The sequence below is a fragment of the Papilio machaon genome, chromosome 2, assembly GCF_912999745.1.
Source record: "Papilio machaon chromosome 2, ilPapMach1.1, whole genome shotgun sequence".
Lineage (NCBI taxonomy): Eukaryota > Metazoa > Arthropoda > Insecta > Lepidoptera > Papilionidae > Papilio > Papilio machaon.
In genome coordinates this window covers 6,256,265-6,275,428 of record NC_059987.1, presented here as the reverse complement: position 1 = coordinate 6,275,428, position 19,164 = coordinate 6,256,265, and the positions used below count along the sequence as shown (strand labels likewise).

The 19,164-nt window shown below is 31.4% G+C and overlaps 1 protein-coding gene across 2 annotated transcripts in view; it reads right to left on the bottom strand.

Moving 5' to 3' along the window:
- Window positions 1–3,108: 3,108 nt before the first annotated feature.
- LOC106709038 overlaps window positions 3,109–19,164 on the bottom strand; it is a 33,549-nt gene continuing 17,493 nt past the window's right edge. Inside the window, exons 1-5 of one of the 2 annotated variants that reach the window (XM_045683899.1) lie at window positions 12,432–12,546; window positions 7,505–7,671; window positions 5,310–5,443; window positions 4,858–5,040; window positions 3,109–3,309 (exon numbers count right to left, since the gene is read on the bottom strand). In XM_045683899.1, coding sequence (XP_045539855.1) covers window positions 3,191–3,309; window positions 4,858–5,040; window positions 5,310–5,443; window positions 7,505–7,671; window positions 12,432–12,503 — 675 coding nt within the window. In that variant the 5' untranslated portion in view covers window positions 12,504–12,546 and the 3' untranslated portion in view covers window positions 3,109–3,190. Of the gene's footprint in view, window positions 3,310–4,857; window positions 5,041–5,309; window positions 5,444–7,504; window positions 7,672–12,431; window positions 12,547–19,164 lie in introns of those variants that run through there. The other variant, XM_014500683.2, reaches the window with a different exon arrangement.

The window sequence follows — 19,164 nt, the reverse complement described above, 5'->3', positions numbered from 1 at the left end:
CTATAAGTGTTTTATATTAGGGATATGTTGCCAAAATTTATTGTTCATTTTGTAAAATGAAATTTGTAGCATAAATTCAGCTTTTATAATCATAGATGTGTTTCAAAAGCGATGTATAATATCTGATGAACTACGGATAATATTTTTAATACAAACATGGCCTATGATTTAAAAATTTGATTGTTAAAAAACGGATGTCGCAAATGTGAATTTAACTCAGGACGGAACGCATAGGAAGGGTAAAGATCCTCTTTCTGTGTCCCACCTTCGTCGGGATGCCGCTTGCTCGTTATATGATATAAAAAATGTGGAGTAACCTAAGTAATAGAAAGTATTTTTTATAAAACGTTTTGATAAATATGAAATACTTACCTGTATGCGCCTGTCTGTTCCATAAAATATCTTATATTATTTATGTTTAAGCGGTTCCATTTCTGTCAAGTGCCTGAAGCAGCATGCTCAATTTTTCGTCGTGTGTTGGTTCCATAAAATTCAACTTGTAAACTCTTCAAAAACGATAGAAAGCTTATATACTTTTTCTTAATATTTTTATGTATAAGTTAATAGCAACATTGTATATAGGACAGTTCCATGCAAATACAACTTTAGAATTCCAGCAAGGAAATGCAATTCTAACGTTGTTCAATGAGTTTTCTTTTTAAGTTAACGCATAGCGTCAACAAGTTTTGCCATCTCGATTCCCTTTCTGCATGATAAGTTACTATTGCATTTATACGAGAAATAAATGGCATTTCCGTTCAAAAAGAACGTTTCGAAAAGCAATAAAAAAGTTTCTTATATTAAAATCGTCTTTCTTTATTGTTCTAAACTTAAAACTACTCTATCCTTTTTTTTTAAATAACTGCTTTCTTACGTAAAAGAAAGTTAATAATTAACGAATATTGCAATTTAAAATATTAGCGTTGCAATCATAGTATATTTTATTTCCATCTTAACTTTTTCAGTACATTGAAAAATTTTAATAGATGAATCATAATCATTTAGAATATTTCGATTCAATTCAATCACAATAACAGCAGCATAGAAGTCATCATTCTTGCAGAATGACGTTGAAATATTGCTCGCAATGTTTCATAAAAAATTCGAAAAGGTTATTTCTGTACAGACATATATACACTACAATTCAAGAAGTAAAAATAAAGTAAATTGTTGTATCTTCTATTTCGATGATTTTGATGAAAATACGGGCAAAAAACGACGGACCACAACAGATAATAACAACAAAATAATATAGGTACGTGGTTAATGAAGATTTGGTACTGCGAAAAATTCCTTGAAACATATCCCCAACCTGTTGATGAACATTTCACTGTCAGTTTCCACTGCCGAAACATTTTGTCGTAAAAAACAGATTGTACACCCTCTGATTCTCCTCGAGAAAATCTGAGATAGCATATTATTGTTACTTTCGTGGTGTAATGGGCGTATATTTTCCGATCAGCCTACCGATCGATCGACTTATTGCTAGGATTGATTGTATGGTTTCGATCGCGTAATGGAAAAAATTGAGTTCCTAATTTATATAAGAGTAAATAAAACTACCTTTAATGTTATATATGTTTTACTAAATGCATATTTTGCTAGAGTTTTATTTACGTTTATATCACAGTCATCACTTATAATCAGTAAGTGCTTTATATATTATTAAATATATGTATAAGTATGTACCCGCATTTCTATTATATATTATTAAGTATAAATCGAATAGGTAGTAAGTTATTACAATATCTAGGTACTAATTGATTATACAAATGCATTTCTACGTATCCTTATGAATAATAATAAGAGCATATCTTAATTTGACTAAGTGATTTGGTGCATTAAATGCTTTCTTGGTGTCACTAATACGAGTGGAATCTAAATTTATACGAGAGAGTATTTAAAAGTCTTTATTATTATACAAAAATTATCTCGCACTTATGTGTCATATAGGGTAATAAAATGTTTTTTTACATTTTACTAAGTAAGCATTCGATTTCTGCGTACAAATAAGTTTTAGAAGAAATCATTGGCCTTAAAAATAAACCAGATTATTTAAAAAAATATTCAATTTTAAATAATAAAACTCAGTCGATTTAATCGAATATTTTTAACTTATTACCATATAAATATTATTTTTTCGCTTAAAATATGCTATAAGTCTTAAACTTATGTATACTATGGGCATTACAGTAATTGACTAGAATATGCAAGCTAAGACGACGCTGTCTAGGCCATCGTATAGCCCGTAATTATTGGGCAAGTCTAATATAAACATGGAATGATTTATTACATCTAAATATATGTCTACGCTTCTACTGATAATTGTGAGATGAATTGATGAGACATTAATTTTTATTGAAGTGTAATTAGTTGTAGCTTAATTGGCTTATTCAAAATTAGAATGCAGAATTAGGGTGTTTTCCGTTATCGAATCAATCGACCCAATGGTAAAAAAAATCCATCGGCCCAACGGGAAACACCACAGATTTATAATGTTGATTAATTGGAAGACAAGACAAAGTTATAAAGTTTGATTTATACAATCAGATAGAAGCATTTCAAGTTAACAAAATCTAAATTGGTTATCAATAAAAATAAGGTTCTTTTAACTCGTTTAAAAACGCTGTCTTTGTTATATGGATAGACAATGCACTTCCATTCAATCGGTTCATCTTTATTCGTTTTCCGAGAAGCTTTTCATATTTTCTAAGGTTTTTTTCATATTATGTTCTATAACCACTTTAGTTTCTAGTTTATGTCGTGCAAAAAATTTTTAAAACATTATAATTACATACTACTTAAAAGCAATTGATCCCGTTCCAGGCTAACTTTTGACATATTAAAATCAATTTATACATACAAATCTTAATTACAATAACGAATAGATAGTTATAGTTAATTACATAAACTATGTACTTTTGTTGTAATTTTAAACAAACATAATGAATTTTGACGTTTGATTTTGGCTTGAAGTGTACATCTTCAATGACTGTTTTATTGGACACTCTAATGGACCCCGTTTTGTCTATACTTTAACTACACTCATCAAACACTTTCGAGTTCTTTTATAATAAAGTTTATGAACACTTTACACAATATACATTTCATTCTTGAGTATTAAACATAACACTTGAGCGACATCTCCTTATTTGTATATTTGGTGCTCAGTGGGTGATATTTGTCACCCTCAAAGATAGTTCGGTCGGGACATACAGCACAGAACACCCATTCCTTTGTAAAGAGATCCCCGTCGCTTATTCTTCCATAAGCCGTTCATGTCCTCACCTTTGAGCGCTACATTTGTTTCTGTAAATTAATACAACGGCTACAAAAACATAATAGGATATATAATAGGAAATATAATAGGAACACTAAAATTATAATCATATCATAAATAAACCTATCGTGATTATTGCTTTAATTATTTCTACTCAATTAAAATGTGAATACACAATAAGTCATTATTTTTTCTTGTTTTTAAAATCTGCTTGTCGTCTTGTTCGGGTTCTAGAACTGTAATTTCTAATTCAAATGATGTATAAAGCCGGCTCGTCGCGTTTGGTAAACAACGCCGAACAGCGAATACCAAACAACAAACTGTGTGGATAGGTGTATGTCTGTTTTTTTGGTGTTCGCTGTTTGACGGACAAATATACGATATTTCCCCTTCCTGTACGTCAAATCCACATCCCCTTCCCACAATTTCCTTCCAAAAAGAGGGTGGGAAGGTAACGTGAACTAAAATTAGGTCTCTGGTGTTTGAGATTGGTGTTTGGCTCGTGTTTAGTAATTGTGGTTGTTTATAGCAAACACCAAATCTGAGAAGCGGGCTGAAGAATATACATCAAATGTACGAGTACAAATGCAGTGACTACGAGCATAATTGATACTAATAGTATAAATAATTTCACGAATGCATTTATACCGACCAAAGTATACACACAAACATAGTTAAATTTAGAAATCTTAATATGTTCCTTTCAGTGTTATTACTTTCTAAGTGTTATGTGGGTGAACCCTTGTCACTGTGATGTCCATACGACATGAGATTAATTAAATAATACTTTTGCAAAGTGAAATAATCATTCACATTGTTATATTATTACTTTTAATCTAAAATATACTCTTAATGCTTTATGTCAGAGAAAATTTTTATCCTAAAGCGATAGTCATTGAGTTGAAGAGTTAGGGTCTTACCATAAAAAAATTAGACAGTGTTTCAAATACATTTTATCTTAAACATACGTCAACTCTTTTGTACTGTGACTCTCCTACCTCCCTTAACATTATTATGCGTAGGCTTGCGAAATGCGATCTTTACCAATAAAAAATGAAGTACTTATACCTAGAGCAGTGTAGTCATACATATTTATGGTGAAACATATAACCACGTGGACGTCGATAATATCAATGAGCGGAGGTGAAAGGGTTAAAATATGTGTTAAACTAAACAGTGTCTAACAGTATTTTGTGTAGTAATATTTTAGTGTTTATGAGATTTAGGGGCGCCGTACACGAACAGCTTCAAGCATATTTATAGATTAAGCGATCAAAGTTGAGTGACTACGTTTGTTACCGAACGCTTTTGCTTGACGTAGTTCTTATATGGCGGTATTTAATATGTTCAATCCTATTGTATATATATGTACATGTACACGTTTCAATGTTACATTTGATATAGGTTGTCGGATTACATTTCTGTTATATTTTCTCTTTGTTCCTCTTTTGTAAAAGTAAAACCTAAGGAAAAATTCACCAGTAACGTTAAATTCTAATGTGGCGCGAAATACAAAATCTTTTTATGTAAATGCGGCAGAATGTGAGATGGGAAGGAAAATTATTCATAGAACATACCTAAATGGTTGAGGTTTTCGTGTTGCGGCAGGTATTCTTGAATATCATTTACTATCCTGTTAATATCTTGAGTATCTTTGGCAATACTGCACAGTTCTTCCTGATTGAAGTCAGGAGTTATTTGTTTGCACAGAAGTATTTGACTTATCACGTTCCCGAAGTTCGATGGGCCGGCACGATTCTCTGTATAGAGTAAACATAAATAACATAAAGTAATCTATTTTTTATTACTGTGAGAATAACGTTTGTTTTTATACCAATATTTTTGCTTTCTCTCTTTCGAAGTTATAAAGCTAGGAAGTCTTGTTTTAATTAATATTTCCAATCAAATGTATCCCATTTTTGAAACAATATGTTATTCATCTATTAACACAAACTATAATACAAATATAAAACGAACGATTTATAGACACGGTCATTAAAATAGATTGACATTAAAATAATAAAGTTACCGTAATATGAGGTCATATCCATAGGCACGAGCTGTACAAGACGGTGACACTTGGCGAGCTCGCGCAGCAACAGTTGCGACATGAAATACAGTAACACTAACTGAGGCTGCTCCGCACATCCCTCGCTTGTAGTCCTGTGTAAAAGTTCACCTTAGGGATTATTTTCACTAAGCGGCTTACTCCAGTCGCGGGGCATGCATTAATTTGTATAGAAATTTCGACCCCACCAGTGGAAATAGTAAGCGCGATTTTACCCAGCCGCTTATAGTAGAGATCGGATCTTACAGTACAAAACAATAACCCAGCTTCTCCTATTAAATTTAAAATTATAATGTCTTAATTTATTCCGCTAAAACTAATTCTTGGAAAAAAATTTCTTAAACTAATTTGATGAACGCAATTTTTGAATTAATTTATCACACGCCCCTATCCAATTCCCGTAAATACCACTTCAGATCGCGGCCAGGGAAATTCTATGATGAGGTCTTTATTTAATGTACGAGATAAATCCCCTGTTATTTTAATCTAGTAATTTTCTTTTATACAGGGATTATAGTAGCCTATTTTGAATAATTAATAGGATCCTAAGCCTAGCTAGACGATTCTGTTCGCGTTTAACCTTATCTTAAGGACAAAGGGATAAGGATTATAGGATTTCATGATTAGATTTTCTGTTGTAACTTGACGCAACAATACCCTCTTATTAATCATATTTGTTATTCATTTCAATACATATTCAAAATAAACGTTACCTCACATTAAATTTTTGTCTCGACAAGTAATATGTTTTGAGCGTCATTAAAAATAAGTTTTTCAGCTCCTATTAATTGTTAACATAACTTTCAAGTTACAAGTCTTTTAACGTTAAAACAGATCGTTATATATTGAAAATGAAAATGTAGCTTTATATACTTGCAACATAGCTTACATAGAATTAAGCTACTGACTGAAGCGCCACGTGGTGAAATATAGCTCAACTCGTAACGTCAGTCAGTACCCTTTAGGTTCAGTTATTTGGTTGAATGTACTGTAAAATGATATAAGTATTGTGGTCATATAATTTAAGGAAGCCATTAACGGGTATTATATATTCTTCAGTCGTACATAAACCCCCCACCAGTCATCCTTCATACCCTTTTCATCTGCGTCCTGATTATTCATCGGGGACAGGTGTACGGAACGGTAATCGATTGGATAACCTTTTTCAAATGCCAATATCCTTGTAATTTTAAAATCTTTAACTATCTAATATACGAGTATTACTAATTATGGCCTAACCTTCTAAAATTAGGTACTAATATCTTGTTAATAAAAACACGTTTTTTTGTAAATGACGCTTCTTAATAGATATATGTATGTAAAAATCATTTATTTTAAAATTGTATTTAATTACACTAATAAATAAATTACATGTATGTATATTTTATATAGCTAGATATATGTATGTAAAAATCATGTATTTTAAAATTGTATTTAATTATACTAATAAATAAATTATATGTATGAATATTTTATATATCTTTTTTTTAACTCCATGATAGTGCACAATAAAGTATATTTCTATTTGAATTGTATGTTTAGTTTAACTATTATACCTTCACCTCTGGTTTGAGTTTAATGTAGTATGTAATTTAATCAGTTATTTGGAAGAATAAATCTAACCCTAGACAAGTATTAGTTGGCCACAGGCAAGTATCGATTTGTTTTTGCAAACAAATTTCTATATTATTGTACCCTTGATACTAATAAATTTACATATAATTAGTCACATAAATATATTATATTAACTGTAGCGTTAACTAATGTGTTAAAATGAGCCAACAAAATTAGATAAAATGTATGACAACTGAACTGCAATTTGAAATTTTTGGACATCAATATTATATTCAATAAGATAGATGATAATATAGTTTCTAATTTTTTTTCATGTCCTTGAAAATAAATAATCGCTGTCTTTTATATGTAAAGCATAACGAATGTGGCAGACAAGAAATTAAGCCCATTGTAATTACACTTACAGTTGGTTTCTGAGACCAAAATTGCAGTATAAAATGTATCGTTATCCCTGTCATTATCTTTGAAAAAACAGATATACCAATATCACTCAGAAACCCACGGTTAGTGTTGACTAAGAAAAATAAATGAATACGAATCGAATCTGATCGTGGAATTTAATTTCAAGATTGATTACATACTTTTTGCATGTAGGTAAAACGAGCTGGCTAGTTTGCTTCGTGGCTTCGACGCAGGCTCGGCGCAGTCGGCGCACGCGCTCGCGCAGCTCGGGGCAGTCGGGCGGCTGGCCGATGTGGATGAGCAGGTCGCGGAACAGCGCCAGCTGCACGTTGATCTCAGTTATCAACTAGAGACAATGATAAAGAATATCAGTTAATACACTGTACCCATACAAAGTCACACGGTCAGCCGCTTATTTTATTATTTTTCAGAATTTATTATTAACTAATGCTGTTGTCACCAAAAACATGCTGCAAATATTATTTGAAACTTTTATAAACATTACAAACGCACTTTGTTTTCTTATAATGCAGCGTTAGTACTTTGTAAGACGGAGATTACATTGTGAATGGGTTGATACAAGCGACTTAACCCTTAATAGTATAGGAGCTAGCAACGTTTTCGAGAAAGAATTTTAGGTCAGCTGATTTTGTGACATGTTGTCCTTCTTGCACTTTCGGTTAAAGTCTGGGCTATCTGGCTGGCGGTAGCGGTTGCGTTCATTACTGCGCATCCTACCTGTCCAGATAATAATCCTGGATTTTAAAAACATTTTAGAAGGCGTAATTTTTAATTTTTTGTTTTTAAATAAGTCTACCTGACATACTTTTTTATTGCCAGACATTTTTGACAATGCTAACGATGTGCCATACGCGATTTTTTATTTTTTTTTTATAAAAATTTCAAAGTATTTTATAATGTCTGTAACTTTAATATTATGTTATTTAATGATAAGAAAAACTTAAAATAAATTTGCCAGACATTAATTCGATTGTCAAGTCTTGAATTAAAATGAAAAAGTCATGAAAAGTATTGCAGTATAATGCTAGTAGTCCGAGAGAGACAGCTGAAGGTGCGAGAGAGATAGACAACGACAGTGGCGCGACAGGCAAGTTTTCAAGATGGCGTCAGTCTAATGTCACATGTTTGTTTTTGTTTTGATTTTAATGTTTATTTTATTATTATTATTATTACTAGCAACCCGGCCCGCTTCGCTGGGCGTCAGTCAAAATGACTAAAGTTTTTGTTATAATTTTTTATTTTATAGTGATCAATTAATTTTTAAGTTCGAGCAATTAGTTCAATACAATAATAATAAACCTAGTTTCTACATGACAAATAAAAGATTCCTACCAAATTTCAAATCTGTATTAGAAGTTACAGCGTGGAAATGGAAATTTAACTTTTTAACACCCGCCCCCGCAATCCTTATTGGGGGTGGGTTTTTGTAAAATCCGCTCTTATATCATTTCCGCATCACATATCTCTCCACCTAAATTTACCGTCTGTAGGATCTACAATTTGAAAGTTAAAAATTTTCATTGTTAATATCCACCCCCGCAATCCCCTGTAGAGCGAGCTATGATAAAATTCGTTTATAGATTATTTCTATATCACTTACAGAAGATTCCTACCAAATTTGAAAGCTATTGGAGCTATAGTTTACAAACGGGAATTATTCATTGTTAACGCCCCCGCAATCCCCTTTGGGGGAGGATTTTTTAAAATTTTCTTACATACAAACCTTCTCCTAAAAATTCTGAAGACAACAAAAAAAATTTAGCTCAATCGGTCCAGCCGTTCTCAAGTAATGCGCGGACATACATACGGCATTTAATTTTTATTAATATAGATTATTATTATTATTATTTTTTTTTTTATATAGACAGTGACAAGTAATTTACTTTTGTAATGGTTCTCTGTATCATTCTCGACTAATTTTGCAACTGTCTCTCTCGGACTACTAGCATTATACTGCAATACTTTTCATGACTTTTTCATTTTAATTCAAGACTTGACAGTCGAATTAATGTCTGGTAAATTTATTTTAAGTTTTTCTTATCATCAAATAACATAATATTAAAATTACAGACATTATAAAATACTTTGAAATTTTTATAAAAAAAAAATAAAAAATCGCGTATGGCACATCGTTAGCATTGTCAAAAATGTCTGGCAATAAAAAAAGTATGTCAGGTAGACTTATTTAAAAACAAAAAATTAAAAATTACGCCTTCTAAAATGTTTTTAAAATCCAGGATTATTATCTGGACAGGTAGGATGCGCAGTAATGAACGCAACCGCTACCGCCAGCCAGATAGCTCAGACTTTAACCGAAAGTGCAAGAAGGACAAATTTATCACAAAATCAGCTGACCTAAAATTCTTACTTTTAAAACGTTGCTAGCTCCCGTACTATAAAGAACGTAATTACGACGAGCAATGTGAGGAAAACGACCATTGTAGAATCAGGTCACGAATGTAACAAAAAAAAAACGCAAAGTAGAGAATATGAAGGCAGAAATAATTGAACGTAGTTTGTTTTAATTATTGAAATATGTTGTTTGTACTTATTTGAGTATAAAAATTAAATACGTCTCTAATATGTTTAAAAAAGCTGAATTTCCATGTGAATTTGATTTTATGTAAATATATAACTATTTTATTATTAAATATGTTTTTTTTTGTTTTCTCGATATCACGTAAAATTAATGATTTAAAATTATTTATTCTTTAAAGATTGTACTTTTTTTTTTACAGAATATTATTTTTATTAATATGGACCTACGTGTATACAATCTACTAAATTGTGAATTTCCTGGACGCTACCGTGAGGAAGAAATAGGCTTTTAAGCGAACTGTTTACGTAAATTCTACTTTAAATTTCAACGTGAAGGTTAAAATTAATCGTATACATATATATTTATACTAGGGTAAGATATATCCCTATAAATTCTTTAAACTTTCGTAAAACATATTAATAAATTAATTAAGAACGGCTTAACTCACGTATGATCATCCGGTTACGGCACCGACTAGTTCGGATCCCCGACGGGTCCGAAACTAGTCGGTGCCGTCACACGTGAGTGCCACCACACGTGATTTAGCCGTTCTTGTTTAATTTAAGATATATCCAATAAAAAAAGTCACTTACAAGTAACAGGATTTAAAGCATATATTTATTACAGAAACTCACTGTATATATTTTTGACACATTTAAAAAAATTGAGGTATTTAAATATAGGTCAAAGCTATTTGCTTAAATTATTGATCCCGTTAGCTAAGATTAAGTTTTTCACTAAACAGGCTGTTTTTTTAACACGCAAGGTAAACTTTGTAGCACTAATTAGTTCTAAGTTCAATTGCTTTGTACGAGTCCGCAACAGAAAATAATTATATGATAACAAAAAAAACACCTTAAGGTATATGAAATAATAAAAACGAAAAACCAAATAAACTCTCAAGCTGCATATGGGTCTATACAAGTGTGGGCGTTCAATAATGAATGCGAATTCATTATAATTCCCGAAACAAAAGTTGAGAATAAATTAACAGTCGCTTTCAAAGCGCTGAAGTAGAAAAGTTTCCTTTTTTTTCGAATAAATTTACAAAAGTAACGAGAATGTTACCACTGTTTGAATTTGTGCCAACTTGTGTGTATGTTTAATTTTAGGTCAATTTAATTTTCATACATGTGAATCAAATTCATAATTTATTCATAAACTTTACTGTAGCTTTAAAAAACGTGACACTTTTATTTTATTACTCATTTCACCATAAAATACGGGCATGAAATGTACAAAACTTTTTTTTATTGTTATTGAATGGATATTATTTGCTAAAACTTTTAGTGGGTATACGAATAGAGTTTAACGAGAAATTATTTTAAATGAGAAATTCGTAATTTTTATGAAAATTATATCCACACTAGCTTTTACCCGCGACTCCGTCCGCGCGGAATAAAAAAAATGCACACAAAATAAAAAAGTTCCCATGTCCGTCCCCAAGTTCTAAGCTACCTCCCCATCAATTTTCAGCTAAATCAGTTCGACCGATCTTGAGTTATAAATAGTGTAACTAACACGACTTTCTTTTATATATATATATATATACTAGCTTTTACCCGCGACTCCGTCCGCGCGTAATAAAAAATAGAAAACGGGGTAAAAATTATCCTATGTCCGTTTCCTGGTTCTAAGCTACCTGCCCACCAATTTTCAGTCAAATCGATTCAGCCGTTCTTGAGTTATAAATAGTGTAACTAACACGACTTTCTTTTATATATATAGATAGATAGATTAAAAAGTATACGTTACTTGTGCTAATACATAATTTGTATAATAGTAAGACTGACATTTCTTTCTCGTTACACGACGGCGACGTAATGAGAGCATTAAGCATTCTATTAGACAGGCAGTGAATAGGTGTACGATGTAAAAGTTAGTTTTAATGAAGCCCCGGAGCGTACGAGGTCTAAGATAACAGATTAATTGCTCCAAACGTAAATAAAGTAGAAGCTTTCTCTTTGTTTCATTGGAACTATCCTATTCACGCATTCGTTAGCTTCATATATAGATTAATGACTTGAGTTAACATTTTTTTCCTAAACACATTATAAACGGGTCCTAAATATTTTCTTTTATATGTGATACTGAGATTTATGATTAGGCTCAAATTCCCATTTCTTATTTAAATATGTTGTTGAAATTGATTTTTATAACTTCTATAAAACATTTATTAGTTGTTTCTGTTATATTTTAAATTATCGGTTTAAAATAAAATGTTAAGGTTCTAGAAGTTTCAATGTAAAGCACCTTTTTTGTGTCCTAAAGCTTGCCTTTGCATCCTTTGAATACTAAGACTGGCAGGCGAAATGGCCATTGTTACAAAATTACTTTTATAGAAGCAAAGTTCTAAAAAACATACTTTGGGCTTGCACGGTTTTTAAATAAAATTTCTTATCAATAAGGGGCAAACGGGCAAGCATGGTAACCTTCTGTTGTATGCTTGCTATGTATAGATATCGGTAATAAGATATGTAACATATATACATAATGTGTAACAGATCTGATTGTCCTTATAGAAAAGCGGTATAAATGTTACTTACCGAATTTGCGGTAGGTTCGTGTGACGGATGTTCATGGTGGTAAGTGGATAGATGTCGTATCGTTCCCGCCATTACGTTAAGCTGTCGTCGACATCACGTCTTATATCCTTCGAAAGTGAAGTATGTCGATAGTTCTTCTTCCATAATTTAACTAACGATACACAATTAACGGTCCACAAATAATTGACTTTTAACGAACTGTTAGCTATAAGAAAAGTATAAAAAAATATATATTAAATATCTTGAAATAAGACAACATCGCTTGTAACATCGAAAAATTACAATTTTTGTGTAATCGAGAATCTACTATTTCTTAATATAGAGGTATACACGTTTCGAATATCTGTTAATATTGTGTCAAGTTTGGTTTGATGACGGTCTGACGATCCGGAAAACAAATTATATATATCGAATATTACGACATTTCACGAAAGTTTCATTTTATGTAATGTATCAACGATATTTAAAACTAATTTATATACATTCAAAAAGTAAAATTAAATTGATTTATACATAAAAAATGGACCACAATAACTAACTTTAATGTTTATTGACTAGTAGACTACTACTAGAATTTCCTCTTCCGTTACTAACAGCTTCTCTTTTGAATTTCATTATTTTCTTGAGAAATATTTTAGTGAATAGAGAAAGATTCGTATTTCAAGTCCATTGTGTGTGTACGTTTACTTAGGGCAGAATGTTGTAAGCAAAAATGACGTACACATTACGAGAAAATCTGGAGGGTCTCGCAAAATGTCACATTCCCATGAAAGGAAATACTTGTCTCCTATATTACTGTATACTGGAAAAAGAAACTTATATGTTACGCCAAATGTTGTCAAAACTGTTTACTTAAAGATGAACTCAAAACTGATTGATATTTTTTGTATTACAACAATACCTTCAAATTTTTTTATGAAACCAGTTTCAAATAGTAATAAAGTAGTTATAGTTTATGTCATAAATTATTTATTTTAATATTTTATTTAATTAAAAAGTTTCTTTAATTATGAAATTAGTTCGATTGAGGTATTTGTTTTACACGATCAGAATGATTTTGGGCACAATAAGTAGGCGCAATACTAAGGCCGACTACACTCCTTTAGTTATAACTGAACAGTCGAACTTTACAGTTAACATGTACAATGTGTAGGCAAAACTGAGAATAAGGGCTCCTACAGATTAACTAATAGGTATAATGTTCCAAGTGTGTAGACGGCTATGCGAGAAATGTCTTGGTTAAGTCATATAAAAACGTAAAAAGTAGCTGATGTGTTATTCCAGTGTTCTACATCTGTGCCAATATTTGTTAAACCGTTACGGAGATAACTTCAAATAAACATCCATCCATCGATCCATCCTTCCACCTAAACGTTAGCATTTATAATTTTAGTAAGCTAAATATGTTAAAATGTACAAAACGGATGTTAGAAAGAACAAACTAGCATACGATCCAACTGATCCCTTAAAGATATCTGCATTTATTTCAGACAAGGAAACAAGATGTACGAGTTTGTTCCCTCGGGGATTAAGGCGAAATGTAACGACTACAGTAAGCTGTTGTTCTGTTTGGATATTCACTACATTCTTATTTCTCATTCAACTCTCACCTTGAGTTGTAAATATTCACGTTTGATTTTACTACCAACTCATTATAGTTGTCTCAGTGAGTATTACTCTGAAAAGTAAATTTATTTTATAATTTACAACAGATTTAGATAACAACATTAGTCATAACAACATTACCATGCTATCAAACTCACAATCTATCTAAACGTTCTCTTTATAATATTACTTACTCAAATATTTGTACTCAGTTTACGTCTTCAAAGGTTTGTTATTAAAGAGTAAAATAAATATACGTTATTTAAAATATTGTTAGAGTTTGTTGTTTCTTTGTAAGGTGATAAAGGGTAAAGCTTCGATTCTCCGTCACATCGCCAGTTTAAATTGGGTACACATAAAGATATTAATTTGTTTCGATGCTTTGATGTTGGGTTTTGAAAGGACATTTCAGAAGAGGAGTATTATTAACATATTGAATTCGGTATACGAGTATGTTACGATTACGATTTATTTAAGTATATCTGACGTCCATTATATTTATTCAAAATATTTATAAGGTTATGTAAAACAAGTACAAGTTAAAATATAAAAAGTTACTTATTGTTATTAAATGATGTACATAAAATAAAAAAGCAAGTAAAAGACTTTAGTAAAAACTAAAATACTCTCAGATGTGGTCGACAAACTTTTTAGCGATCAATTTTTTTATTAAATTCATTCATTAGCTTCTCTTATAGTAAAAAGTAATATTTAGAAACTGGCTGGCTATTAGGTATTCATGATTTATCATAAAATTATTTTCATAATAACCAAGTGGTACATATAAAGAGGTAACATTATGTAGGAATCATTTCATACTTCTAAAAGACCCTATGTTTTCTTCATAAATTTTCTATTACTGCCTAGTATTATAAATATTGCAATTAGTTTATTACATTGTAATACAATATGTCAATTGTATACACTTGTATTCAGTATAATTTTAAATTATGATATGAAAGAATTTTTCTTTTTTTTTTAAATTGTACACAATACACAAATTTTATTTACATTTTATAAGTACAAACAACTTTTTAAATCACTTTTACTCGATTGCGCCCGCGCGTATTGTTTCGCTACGGTCTGGCTACGAACACGAGTGTCGTAGCGAGTTTGTGTCAATGCAGTGTAGCGACGGCGTAGCAAACGGCGTAGCGCCCGTGGTCGACTGCCGCAGATTGCGACCGCCTCGCCCGCGCCGACCCGCGCACTCCGCAGCGTAATGATTGACAAAATACTTCACCTGTGTTTTCTTAGTAAAAAATCTCGCGTAAACAAGTTGTAGCGGGAAAAGCTTACCGACATGAACGGCACTATAAAAAATTAAGACCCCATAAATAAATAAAAGTAAACTCGTAAAATAACAAATAAATTAGTTATCGCTCTTTTATTTATAAAAATGTTATTATTGTTTTATGATATATATTTTTACGCTGTACAATATAATTGAAATAAAACATTAGGATTCGTAATTGAAAATTTATTGTTAATGTTATTGTCATATTGCTTTTAATAATTCTTCGACAATATTTCACAATCATATCTGGTAATCTGTTGCTTGCATGAAATCCTTGAATTCAACAAGTATCAAATACATTTTCACGAAATGTCTTGATATAATTGCTGTTTGAAAAGAAAGTGTTTTATTTATTATTCTATATTTAATTTATAATCCTCAGAACTCTTATATGTTATAGAGCAACTCGTATATTAGCTTATCAAATATACATGCGTATATACTTCATGGAATAGAAGAAGTATACCTTATTGGATAATAAAGCATAAATAATCTCTTTTATAATGCCTACTGGAGCTCGCGTACGGGTATATTTTCTATTCCACTTCAAAAGGTGGATTACATTAAAGATAGAACAGTAAAGTAGGCCATAGTTACACGGAAACGTATTTAACATTTCTGATGCGGCAATTTTCTTATTGTACGGCAACCTTACACCCTGTTATTATGTTAGAATACAATAATGTTAGATAGAATATGACAACGCTATAATGTTATTATTTAATAGTCTATCTCTATCAGTTAGCTTCCGCTTTCTCTATTAAAATTTGATTTGTCAACCAATATTCTTAAAGTATAAGGTGACAATAGAATTTGCCATTATAGCGAAGTGACTGCTACCCATAGACATTCGCATTTGCCTTAACTACCTTTAATTGACATAGAAGTTGACGCACAAAGAGAATACCCTCGCATATGTCATAAAATAGCAAAAGATAATATTTGGTAATTCATTTTCGGCCACTAAACACAATCCATTCGGGCAATTAATACCTGTCAAGTTGTCATGCACGTGATGGGGGAGCGCTGTGTACGGAGAATCGAATCTATTGAACTACATATATACTGAAATATAGTTACAATTTATACTATTAAAATTATATAAAAGGGAGATTTTTGGGTTGTAATTGCAAACGAACAAATGAAGTATATCACTGTTGCCTTTTGAACAACTGTTGCTGGTATTGCTATCTCATTTGTTTTCACTTACTATAGAGGTAAGACATCGGTACATTAAAAAGCTTGAAATCTTACTATAATTTAACCAAAATAACGACATTGGGAAAGCCCTATGCCCAGCAGTGGGCAAGTTAAGTCTGTTGATGATGATGATGATGAACTATGGTTGAATAAATAATTGTTTTCATATTTTTATTATTAGCCAAAAAACTTAAGAGATGTTAAAACAATCTTTATACAGGACACGACATTTTTGGTTAGAATATTTACAGAAACTATTTTTGGCCGTACAAAGCTAAACAAGTTCCATTTCTTGAAGAATCATATTTTTTATCCAAATACGGCCCATTTTCCTTATCATTTTCATAATATATTCGAACACGAAGAGCAAAGAAAGGTAGCCGTCGTTCAGTTAACAAATGTGGCCAATTTTTTCGCCACTCAACAAATGGCAACGAAATGTCGCTCTGTCAATTTTTTTACCAACATTTTCTCGCCTTTGCTTTCACAACAGATGTAAGCGTATATTTTATTCCACATAATCAAAATATCATAGTTCCAGTTAAAACTTTCCTGAAAAAAAAATATGAGACAAACCCTTTTAGCGCTCTTTGTACAGGTTTAAAAACTTAACAAAAAAACAAATTGATTTTAATTATATATGAATGTAAGTAAGTAAAATTTTCTAAGAAAATAAAGCCTGCCGACAAGTAAAAGTCAACTGAAATATGTAAATAACTTTTCAACGCCACGAAAGTTGCTGTAAAACTTCTTATCTAACTTCTTTGGCTTTAGATTTATGAATTGTTATTATCATAAAAGAAGGTTCTTAGAATTATCCATGATGCTTTATAGATAAAATAAAGCGGAACAGTTTCAGCGCGCTAATCTCAGAAAATACCAGTAGGATATAAATTCATTGATATGTTTACAATTGACAGCCCTGTTAGTATCTAAGGATATGTAGGCTATTATCTATATATATAAAAGAAAGTCGTGTTAGTTACACTATTTAAAACTCAAGAACGGCTGAATCGATTTGACTGAAAATTGGTGGGCAGGTAGCTTAGAACCGGGAAACGGACATAGGATAATTTTTACCCCGTTTTCTATTTTTTATTCCGCGCGGACGGAGTCGCGGGTAAAAGCTAGTTTATCATATTTTTTAAATTCGGGAGGTTATTGTCATTGGACTGGATTTGAGTTTATAAGCCATTATTATTCTTAAATTTTTTATAATATTTAAAGTTTTTTGTAGAACAAAAATTTTTCAGTTGATAAATCGTTGTGATAAGTTTGAACCAATGACCTAAACTGGTTATTATTCACACGCACACTTAATTTTTATGAAACTGATTCATAATACTACGAATTACATTTGTTCTAGTTTTTACATACGAAGATAGGTTAAGTTAGTTCATGGTAATCTCGAGAAAGCGATCTATGTTTCTCTTTTATTTTTCTAGATTTTCTAAACTGATTTTAAACATGCCACAGTAAACAATATTTTATTTTTTATAAACAATTTCGTGCAATCCGATCGATCGTGCTGACCTCAAATTTCATCTCCATCAACTACTACTATCTAGTCACTAACAAAATAATTATTTAGTACTTGATTATTTTCTATCTAGTATTTTTTATCTATACGAAGATCTCATTCAGGAATGCGAACGCATTCCTACATAAGATCGTCCGGACACATCGTGAAATGTTTAAGTTTGCTTGCATGTGAAAATGTATCGAGCACGTGCTGTCATATATCTTTGACTGCGCTCTATCTCAATCTCATTTACTTAGATGTATGAGGTTGTTGTTGTTCATTTTAGTAAAAATTTCCAAAGTAACGTAGTTCTGACTGCGCAGATTGTACTATACATACATTACTGTAAATTTTAATTTTATATTTAATGATTATAAAAGTTAACATACCGTCCACTACTGTATGTAACTTTAGTATTACAATTAAAAATTCAATTATAGTACTTGTTTATTTCGCCAGTAAAATTAATTGGACGCTTACAGAAAATACGAAGCAATTAATACGAACGTAGGTCGGCTTCAGCTAGCATGGCGGGCTCGTTAGGCCACCGGCAATCGCACTAAACTGCTACATATCGTACTATACCTGGCTTTTGAATATCAAGTTACAAGTTACTAGTACGATACAATTTCACAATCATATCCAATGTATTGAACTGTTTCAGATTGCATGTTATTATAACCTTGATTTAACAAATGTTTTAGGATAACGTAAAATTTTTTAAGTTGTCAAAAGGTTTTAGAAAAGAAACCTGAATGACATCGCATAAACAGTGCATTAACGATTGCCACACAGTTATATACATCTATAAATCTATCAAAGTACTGAATTTTTCGAATGTATACGTGTTAGTCTTAAAGTCATTTGAGTCTCGTTTCAGCTAAATAAACTTTGTAGAGTATGTAATTAAAATGAGATTTCTGTTGAAAAGGTAAACATGAAGTAGCAAAGTCAACAAACAAACAAATAACATTGGTCGGTGCGCGGCGGGCGGAGGCTGCTGGCTGCGAGGTGCTGCTAACCAGGTCGGCTAAATCAAACAACAAGGGCCAATCTCACCCGGACCACCACCCCCGCCCTTTATAAACTACTGATCCGTACACGCCGTC